Source organism: Trachinotus anak, unplaced genomic scaffold (assembly GCF_046630095.1).
Source record: "Trachinotus anak isolate AG129_WGS33_773 ecotype Australia unplaced genomic scaffold, CSIRO_AGI_Tana_v1 ptg000049l, whole genome shotgun sequence".
Lineage (NCBI taxonomy): Eukaryota > Metazoa > Chordata > Actinopteri > Carangiformes > Carangidae > Trachinotus > Trachinotus anak.
The window spans coordinates 381,768-392,500 of NW_027273900.1; the positions used below are offsets into that span (position 1 = coordinate 381,768).

The following is a 10,733-nucleotide window of genomic DNA, read 5'->3' on the forward strand; positions in this document are numbered from 1 at the left end:
TTTTGTTCTTCACAGTGACGTCTGAAGGAGGCCTGACAGCAGTATGTTTCTGTTTGTTGATATGTTTCTAACTATTAACTCAGGAAACACGTGAACTCAGCCTCAGTGTCTTTCACTGAGCAAACACCTGAGAACAAAGCTGCTGTGAACGAGCTAAATGTGCACATCATGAGGTTTTTATTCATCATGTTTCATTCATCCGGCCACACAGATCATAACATAACTTCAATCTGGAGTTTGAGCTTCACTTTTAGTTGAGTCACACCTGAACCTTAGAAGTCAGTGTTGTTTCCAGATTTCATTCTCTGACAGGTGTGAGGTCCAGGTGAAGGCTGCCTGACAGGACGCACTCAGGAAACACAAGCACATTAAAGTCTACTTTGTTGTCGTCTGGCCTTTGGCTTCTGGCTTGTTGAAAGGTAAGACCCACCTGTGCAGTGTGTTGTGATTGGCTGTAATTGCAGCCAGTCATTCTGGAGCCCAAACTCTCAGGAGTCAGGATGTTTCTGTCAGATCCTGATGTTTGAGCTGCAGACTGAGGCTGTGCCGTGTCGTGTTTGTTGTGTGTCCAGTGTGTACAGAGCTCTGTGTTCCAGTCCCATGGGGAGAGATCAGAGGAAGAGTCTGGGGTCTTGATCTCGGTCGTCCTGTGCTGTGCCTGCACGGCTGGGCTGACGACTGGTTCGTTCAACACCCTGGTTCCTCTGCTGCCCAGAGGTGAAACCACCACAGACCAATCTAAGGTGTGTTTGGGAGTGACTGTCACCTCAACATGTGACTCTACATCCTGTTTCTCAGCAGGTGTGTGGTACGTAGTGTGAATTTTATGGCCTAAATTGATGAATTGATTAATAAAAAACAATCAACAGGTTAATCGATGATGAAGATAATGTTTACAGTCACAGTCATTAGCATGATTGTTGTTGTTCACTCTCTTACAGGTGGTAATGTTGCTGCAGTGGTAACTAAGAGTCATCACATGCCACTAATCACAGTTTTCATACAACAGTCAATATACAAAGAATATTTTCTGTATTTTCTTGCATGGTGTCATAGGATTTGATAGTATTTGGTTCGTATCATGTTTCCCACAGTTCACTGCTCTGTACCCGGAGATGGTGGAGGCCCCCCCTCCCCCAGCAAACGGTGGCGACAGTACCAGTTCCTGGAGTCATCGCTCCAATTGTTTCTGACTTCTTGCAGACCAGAGTGTTCTCACAGCAGCCGCCATCATAGTGGACAGACACACAAGTGACAGGAAACACACACACACACTGACAGGATTTTATTGTGAAGTTTCACACTTGAAGTCTCAGTGTTGTCATTATGACTCAGAGAACTCATTACCATAGTATTGTGCCTTTTCTTTCTCCTCCAGTTGTGTTACTGTTTGAACACTATTGTAAAGTTCCTGCAGTGAGTCTGAATAATTATGTGTTAATGTGTGAACAATATCACTGAAGCTGCTCATTTACATTCACTCCCACGACCAGACAATTACAGTACTTACACAAACTGACTTTGCAGGTGTCTGTGTCTTGTAGTTTTTCTGCCTCCAGAAGAAACGATTAACTGTCTCCATCTGTATAAAGGTCGGTGGACTGTGAGAACAAGTCCAGGAATGAACCAGTTATAAAATCTGATAAAGTGAATTTGATCATATACTGTAACAAAATGAATAAAAACAATACTGACAAAATCTGATCATATAAAAACCAAAGTGAACAACAGTCAAAGATCTGATGAGAATCAGCTCCATCAAATCCTGATGTGGTTTCTTTATGTAACTTACACAACCAGCTCGTCACATGTGTGGAGACATCACAGCTCTGTATTAGAGGCTGATCTGTTCAACTGGCTGCTGTTCATCAATCGGCTGCTTGTGCAGAATGAGCTAAAAATGTCAGTCATGAAAACAGATGACAGCTTCTCATTATGTAGGCCATCGTCTCTGTTCAGCTTTTGTCTTGGAAACAAAAAAAAGAAAACTCATGGGAGTGACTCCATAAAACACTGCAGCTGCCATCAGTCAGAGCAGATAAGAGAGCAGCCCCCCCCCCCCCCCCCCCCCCCCCCCCCCCACACACACACACACACACACACACACACACACACACACACACACACATAAACTGTGTGATGGCCTCGGTGTTAAATGGAGTGGAATTAATTTTACGCAGCGAGCAGCAAGCATCCACAGATATCTGAACCACCCACCCCCCACCCCCCTCTTCCAGTCCACTCCCCCAACAACAGCCACCCCCCACCCCAAAAAAATGATTATAGTTATATAAGTTTTCCCTCCCACTCCCTCCATCCTCTCTGCCATCAGCAGGGGTGTTGTCATGGCAACCCCCACCCCTCCTTTGAACGTCAGAGAGCAGGAGCTGGAGGATGAAGCCGCATGCAGCTTCTGTCTCTCATGCCTCCCAGAGAGCACCTGTGATTCTGCCGCCTCACATGCAGGAGCTGCAGGAGCTGGAAATAATCTAATGACTGTTTTGACTCACAGCTGCCGAGCATCACACTCCAGACGCACACAGACCGACTGACTCAGACCCACTGCAGGTAAGCGCCGTGCCTACATTTACTACCGTGCACAATCTTTACAATACAACACCTGTGTGTGTGTTTGCAAGTTAAAAATCAAGAGTCTCAGCCTGGAAGACGTGTTGACAGACGCTGTGTATTGAGTAATATATTGATTCCTGTGCTTCAGCTGACATTTGTGAAAACAAGGAGGGAGCAGGAAGGTTTTCTCAGGAATTACTGCAAATAATGGGACGCTGAGATGCTGCAGTTTGTCATGATGATGCCTTTACCCTGCAGAAAGGGAGTGTTGACTTTTAAAGTAAAACTCTGTTCATCCACCCTTCTCCAAAACCTCTCCCCTCGCCTCCTTTCCTTCATTTCTCCATCATGTCCTTCCTCCCTATCTCCTCACACATCCATTTCTCTGTCCTTACCTCCTCCACCCTTCCCAGCGCTTTGCACTGACAGCAGTTATGTCGTGGCTGTTCTTGGACTGGTTCGTCCCCCTCTACCTGCTGGTGTCGGTTTTGGTGCTGGCAGGCTTCGGAGCGTGCCTGTACTTCCTAGAGCCCGGGCTGCAGGATGCCCACAAGTGGAGCAACAAAACAGTCCGGCATCACCCGCTGGTGGCCAGTGTGAACTGCAGAGATGACGATAGCAATGCCCTGATATGATCAAGAGGGCGAGGCAGCAGGCCATCTGGACAGGGGTGCTGCCAGGACACCAGAGGGATGGGAGCCAACACCTTAAAGATGGAGAAAGAAAACTGAAGACACAAAAGATGGAGGGAAGATTATCTGATAATAATGCAAGCCCTTTCCTATCATTCCAACTTTTCTCTGATCTCTGTAGATTTTTGCTGTAGACGTTAGGGAAAACTGAAGCAGCGGAGATGTAAAGAATTTTTTAAATGAATCCAAATGCACAAGGAGGAGAAGCCTACAGGCAGAAAGAGGTTGTGAGGTGGTTGGAGGACATGTTGCCCTTTAGAAATGTGTTTGAAACTCAATGTAAATTTCATGCCATCTTATACCTGTGCCAACTTTTACATACGTTTTGTAATTTGACAATCACTTTGCATATATCATGGAGTTTACTTATATTGTGCATTTAATTAGTGAAGTGAATGACATAAGTGCAATGAATTTGTTGTGGGGGGGGGGGTTTGTTAATCCTCTCTGTGGGGATGTCGACATGGCAGCTGCTGAGGAGCACGTAGATTGTTAGTGCCACTGTGCCAAAACGGTGTAGTAGTGACTTTATTAAAATAATGTACTGAATAAATGCAGCTGACTTATTCAAGGTGCCAAGATGATCCCAGATGGACCAAGATTACAGAAAACTAGTCTTTGGAAATGCTCTTAGTGTATATTTTCTGTTTTCATTGTTTTTACTTGACTGCATGGTGAGGAAACTGTGGGTGTGTAACAAACCTTTTTGATGATCATTTGCTTCCTTTGTTCATAAAATAAAACTGTTTAATCCTCAGTTCTTTGATTCTTTTCTTTTCTCACCTCCATTTTCAAGATACTTGAATTTTATGCAGCTTCATATGTGGACTGTGCCACAGGGTTAGGGTTCAGGAGAAATATTGTACTTTTTACTCCACTACATCTATTTGGCAGCTGAGGTTATTTTTCATATGATGATTTTACATTAAAAACACATGATAAGATTATAATATGCAAGTTAAAATCCATTATCAGGAAAAAAAAAAGCAGTGTCTGGTCAGAGCCTCTTGTTATGTAGGTTAGAGTCAGACGTCAGTGATTGTTTCATCCATTTGAAGAAAACTCCTCAGACAGTTTTATTTAAATAATTGTTCTGTTTCACAAAAAGAGAGAAAATAAATAACAAGCAGAGCTTTGATTTTTTTGTATTTAAAGTTAATTGTCAGTTAATAAACTGCTTATACAACAATCTAATAATGTAATTTAAAATCAGTCACAGGGCTCAGTGCGTTTGATACTTCCAGTACTTGTAGTGGCTGATAATACTCTGATAATAGGCAAACACAGGACGTGTACATGTAATGAAGTATTTCTACACTGTTGTCTTGGTACTTCAGTGAAGGGTTTGAATACTTTTACCACCTCTGATGTGTAATGAGACAGAAGAGACTCAGACTCCACAGACAGTGTGTGATGAACCAGAGTGGGAGTGAAACAGTGAAGCCTCAGTGTCGAGGAATGGAGAGAATGACTCTACTTCCTACTGCTCTGTTCCCTGTGTCGCTCTCTGTCTTTATTCTCTCACTCAGTGTCAACAGCTGGGACACAGCAGCAGCAGGTTTGTGTCTTTTCCCTCACTGTAACTTTTGAAAACTTTTATTTTTCTGTGTAGATGTTATTTGAATGCAGATTTTTTTTTTACATGAAATTTTGTATTTTTCTGTGTTATTTCTATTTTTACTTTCATAAAGGATCTGAATGTTTCATCCACCACTGTTTGACTGTAGCTCTAATTATAGAGACATACATTTGGTGTAGTTTAATTAGTTTAATTAGTCTTTGTGTCCATCTCCTTCTTCATAACTTCACACAAGAGAATGAACGTTTTTGACCATCTGGCACCTTTGATGTCTCAAGTATCTGCATCCTCCAAACAAACGAGGGAACATCCATCAGTCTGTTTGTCGCCTCCTCTCTCACTCTCTTCTCCCGTGATCAAGAAGAAAGCAATTCAAATCCCATCATTTGATGAGAAGGGGCTCATCCATGAAAAATACAACACAAAACAGACTTCCACTGACAGGTAAACTGAGCTGAAGCTCATACTGTAATTTTGTAAATATTGTATTGGATAATTTTTCTGTTAACAATTTCCTTCCCTCTTTTGGCTCCAGATCTTTTGTTCCAATTTGTTCCTCTAAGACATCCAGTCAGGTCTCTTGGAGTAAATCATGTCAGTATTCACAGACACTCCACGGGGAAAGAGCAGCAACCCTCCCAAGAACCAAACCCAAAACACACAGCTCTCCAACTCTCTCTGCAAAGCCCAGCTTCTCCATTTTTCCCGCTCCAAAGCCAAATTCCTCTCCCACTACCTCCACTCTGAAGCCAAAGCCAAGTGATGCTCTTCATCTCCCCGCCTCACAGTTGAATGATCCTCCTCCACTCCTGCACCAGCCTCAGCCAAAGCCAAGTGTATCCCCAACTCTGACTGTCCCAACACCCAGACTGAGTCCATCCCCAACGTTGCTGTGCCAGGGGATGAGTGTGGAAGGCCAAGGCAAACAGCCTCCTCCTGCTGCTAGAGAAAGACGTGTGAGATCTATTACCATCTCCAGCACTAAAGTTGAGACTAAACAGAGTTTCTCAAACGAGGCAAAGCATGACCTTCTTGACCAAGAAGCTTTATTGGACTTTACTCATCCTCATTTGAGAAGATCTTGTACCATGACAGGCAGAGAGGCTCAACATCAGATACAAGCCATGTCTCAGAATCCCTGCTTGTCATTGGGCAAAGCTGGTCTAAGTGAAAAAGAAAATCGTTCAAAAGATAAACCAAAGCCTCCAATGAGGAATTCAGACTTTTCTTCAATCCCTAAACCAAAATTAAGCATCAAACAGCAACAGGCATTTGTGCCAAGTACAGCAACAAATACACAAACATTTCTCTCAGAGTCTGCTGATGCTGCTCACAGACAGTCTCAGTCAGTGTTTGATGGACTGACTACTCAGAGGAAATGTGCAGACTACCCTCAGAACAGATGGAGTAGTCAGAACTACATTCAAACTGCAGGTTCTACCTCCAATAACAAGTCATATGAACACATGAGAAGTGCAGCTTTACCTACGACTCCCAACATGTCTTTTTCCACAGAGCCTCTCCTGAGTCAGTCGACTGTTTCACCAAATATCAAGACGAGGAGAGGACAATACCATTTACACAATGAAACAAAAGTGGATATAAAATTTCCTTCAGGCTCTAATCTGAGGAGACCCACAAAAGAAAACAACGCACAGACAATTACAGGAAACTCAACACTCTTTCAACAAACCGGAGCATCTCAACGCATGAAGTCACCCCAGAGACACAGATTCTGGTCGAAGGCCCAGAGTCAAACTGCCCAGATGGATGTACAGAGCACAGTGAGTCAGTCTGACTGTTTTACAAAGGACTACAGCTGCCAGTCAAGAGGCATCCACCAGAAAACGGAGGCTTCTCACCAGGCACACAGATTAAACCCACTGAAAACATGTCTGGTGGTGCCTCAGACACAAGAGGCCTCCCGACCGCCCTCTGCTGAGCGCACCACACCACAAACAGGAAGCTCTTCAACAACTGACATCCCACCGCAAAAACATCTGTTAGATCACAAGCAACCTCTGGGGCAAAATAACAACCACAATGAGGTGACTCTCAGTGACACAAGGCTGAATCAAACAGACCATTTTGCACCACCTGACCACCATAGAGTCCCCACAGAGCTGCCAGAACGTCCCTCAGAGAAATGCGTGGTAAGCTGGCCTCCGCCTGTGGCTGGCTGCCCATCCAACACAAACAGCTGTGGCACTGGTTCAAAGGGGGTCTTTGACCTGCCATCCCAGCCACAGCACAAAGTGTACCAGAGACCAGAAGAGTCAACAACATCCACAGCAGCTTCCCTTCCACCCAACCAAGTGGATTCTTCTTTAGCAAACAGAGCATTTATCATGGAGGAACCAGAGGACCCCTATTACGTCACCATGTACTACCCAGGCTCAGTGTATGTGGGTGAGTACAGAGATATCCAAACCACTTCAGACTTCAACTCAACAAAGTCAACAAATTCATCAGAGCAAACATGACAGGGACTCTTGGTTTTTAATGTGTTCAGACTAGGAGTTAAATAATTTTCTATCTAAGGGGGTGGGAATTCAGATGAGGGGGTGGTCAAAGAGGATAGCAGAGGGAATTAAGACACCGCTGCTTATCAGCAGAGTAACAGACATCCTGAAGGGAGCCGTGACAGCAGTGGTTCGCAGACTCTATCAGAGCGATTGGTGTGAGAGGACAAGCCAAAACAAGTTGACACAGAAACAAGCGAACACAGCAAAAAAATGCTGAAAGGAAAGAAAAAGAGAGCAAGGACATAAAGTGTGAGTACTGTGACACAGTTCCTATAACACTTTGAGGAATAATTCTACCATACAATATATAATAATATAATGTATCATACAATATCACAGCAACACTGTAATTATTCCTTTTTAAAGTTGAAGTTAATCCTGTAGAGATTAAAAACACCACCAGTATAGAAAAGGTGTCTATATCTCCCTGATGAGAATCACAGATGTATTATGAAGTCTTTTATCTCTAAAACCTTAACATGTCTGACTAACACTTACTATGCTCTTTCATACTGTGCACCTCTTTACTCTTTCTATCTCTTTGAATAGATGTAATATTTAGTTCTTACACCAAGGTCTCTGACTGCACCGAAGCTTTAATGTTGTCCCTCACTTGTAAATCATAAATCAATCATAGTGCATCTTTTCATGTGAAGCAATATCTACTAATTATCCCTTTGCCACAGTTCCACACCGGTTGTGTGGTCCCACTAAAAGGTTGATGAAGGGATGAGGTTTGCTCTCATGTCACAAGGTGGATCTGTTAATGCTGTATGTGAGGAACTGTTCACAATAAAGAAGAGAAGATTAGGAAAAAGTCAGAGAAGCTTTGTGTTGCAGAAATATGACATTTGTTCTTCTACCATAATCTTGTGACCCCTCAAGTTTATCCTCTAGGTGGGTCCTGACCTCCCAGGTTGCTCAAATGTATTTTAGAGCCACATTTTACCACATTTCAGAAGGAAATTCCACTATATTCATTTATCTGACTTCTGTTGTTACTTTTCAGATTTTACACAAAAATTATACTTAATTAGCTAATAAAATGCCATATAGTTCCAATATTACACCAGTGACATGGTCGCAAATGTGTTTGTATTTTCCCTTGATAATTGCTTGAGGCTAAAAAGTAAAATTCTCAAATATTTCACAACAAAAGCAGCGATTTGGAAAAGGTTCAAAAGAAGGATCCAGATTTTTGCAGCAGAGCTTCGTTCTGCTCTACTCCATAAATAATCTCCAGGCCCCTCAGACAGCCCCCCCCCCCCCCCCCCCCCCCCCCCCCCCCCCCCCAAGGAGGCAAGCCACTGAATGAAACTACCTAATAATGTGCAAAGTAATTAGAACTACCTCCACCTTCACCAACCACAACAGCAAAATGCTGCTTAACCATTGGTACATTAGTATCAACGACCTTATGAAAAACTGAAATAAGCTTGTACAAAGGAGTTCTTAGGACATTTAGCTGATGATACTAATGTACTAAGATGAAGGACTCTCAGTGTTGTATTGGTAACCTACTTTTTCTTCAGTAAAAAAAACCCTTAAAAGTTCTATGATTGTATTCAACTAAAGTAACCAATGCAGGGCTTTAAATTATTATTATTTTACATTATTTCAAGGATGTGAATTGGCCTTTTTGTTCCCACAATGCTTCAGTGAAAGATCTCAGTACAACCTCTAACCATCAGGCAGAAGACCGAGCTGTGAACATTGAATCCAGATCAAACTACACTTTGTCTTCCTAATTATAATACGATACAAAACATTCCCTATAAATAGTCTGTGTCACAAAAACAAAACTGTACCAAAAATGTGCCTTTGAGGTAATGTTGCACTGCGCATGCGCGCTGCATCTCCCCACACCCTCTCCTCTTGTCGCCATGGTAACGGAGAGGGGGGGCTAACGGCCGGAGGGGAGGACAGGAGAGGTACCCAGTCTCATCACATGACCGTCCTCCTCTCGTTGTCTCTGTGTGACACGTATCGTTTGTTTGGACCGGGAGCGACTTCAGGCCGGGCCGTGAGAAGCCGCTCCTCCCCAGCTGCACATTTCACGGAGGCTGAACGGGACTCGGTAAGTGAGACGCCTCGGCCGCGCCGCCGAGCCGAGCCGAGCCGAGCCGAGCCCACCGCAGCTAACAGCTAACACGGAGCTGCCGCTAGCTGCTGTTACCCAGCATGGCAGGAGGCAGACAATGGGAGGAGAGGCGGTGATGGAGCCGACCTCCAGTTCTCCGTGAGAAACAGAAGCTGCGTTTATCAGAGTTTATCATCGGGGAGCAGGTCACAGCTGGTTCGGTCCTCAGTGTCCGTCTGCTGCTCAACAGCCTGCAAATCTGTTCGTCTGTGAATGTGCTGGAGGTGTGAAGCAGGGGCGGGTGTAGAAGTTTTGAATAAGGTGCACAGATCTAAGTGTGTGTGTCATTATTGATTAATCTTCAGATTATTTTCTCAATTAATCATTTGGTCTGTAACAGATGATGTTGGATCATTATAAAATCCTGGAGCTCAGGGAAATTTTTTAAATGTCATGTTCTGTCCAACCAACAGTTCAAAGGTCAAAGTATACAGTTTAATATATGGTGAGACAAGAAACGCAGCAAAATTTTGATGATTAATAGTTTATCAATCAATCATCTAACCAAGACTGAAATTCAAAGCCTTGGTTCTTGGCACTTCTAAACTGTGCATTATTAATAGTTGCACTGGTTAACCAGTGAGATAAGCTGCTATTTGTAAATACAAATGTCTAACCCCCCCCCCCCCCCCCCCCGTCCCTGACGGAGAGGGGGTCGAGCTACATGACCACTGAGTGTTGTGAATCAAAGTGACAGCCAGGGCCTCAGCGACCTGTGATCTGTATCTACGACTGTGGCTCTGACTTGAAGCTGCTCCATGTGTTCGCCCTGCAGGACTCAGCTCGTCGATGTCTTGGCTCGGCCTCACGTCTGTCACCGTCACCGTTGCCTCTGTTGCTTCAGTAGAGGGGCTGGTTTCTCATCACCTGTAGTGTCAGAGCCACACAGATAGTGTTGACCAATCAATTAATCAGCTGATCGTTGCAGCTTCAGTGCTCACAGTATTAACAGGTCACATTCAGGGAGGAACCCATCTGACTTTTTTCTTCCAATACTGACTGGGATCAGATAATATGATGTTCTGGCTGATGGTCTGTTGTTTCACTTAATGATCTGTTCTTATCTAACCCTAACCCTAAACTTGTAAGTAACGATGTAATGCCGGTTGTTTCTTAAATGACTGAAACGTGTCATTAGTTGATCGATTCCACTAAAAGCAGCTCATTTATTGTATTTATCTGTCGTTCTAGCTTCTGACTGGCAACCTGACAAACATATCATCTAA

General features: G+C 43.8%; 2 protein-coding genes and 1 long non-coding RNA gene across 8 annotated transcripts in view; 2 read left to right on the forward strand and 1 right to left on the reverse strand.

Annotated features, from left to right (window-relative positions):
* The window catches only part of mb (myoglobin), an 83,143-nt gene that overhangs the window by 17,466 nt on the left and 54,944 nt on the right, over nt 1–10,733 (reverse strand). The gene's annotated exons all lie outside the window — the stretch shown is intronic.
* On the forward strand, nt 2,097–4,020 carry LOC139615382 (uncharacterized). The gene is made up of 2 exons (XR_011687361.1): nt 2,097–2,568; nt 2,985–4,020. It is a non-coding gene; the product is annotated as an uncharacterized lncRNA (long non-coding RNA).
* The window catches only part of septin3 (septin 3), a 15,912-nt gene continuing 10,825 nt past the window's right edge, over nt 5,647–10,733 (forward strand). The window contains exon 1 of one of the 6 annotated variants that reach the window (XM_071473274.1): nt 5,647–7,251. In XM_071473274.1, the coding sequence (XP_071329375.1) occupies nt 5,745–7,251 (1,507 nt within the window). In that variant the 5' untranslated portion in view covers nt 5,647–5,744. Of the gene's footprint in view, nt 7,252–7,409; nt 7,617–8,714; nt 9,445–9,471; nt 9,769–9,791 lie in introns of those variants that run through there. The other 5 variants (XM_071473273.1, XM_071473276.1, XM_071473275.1 and 2 more) reach the window with 5 other exon arrangements.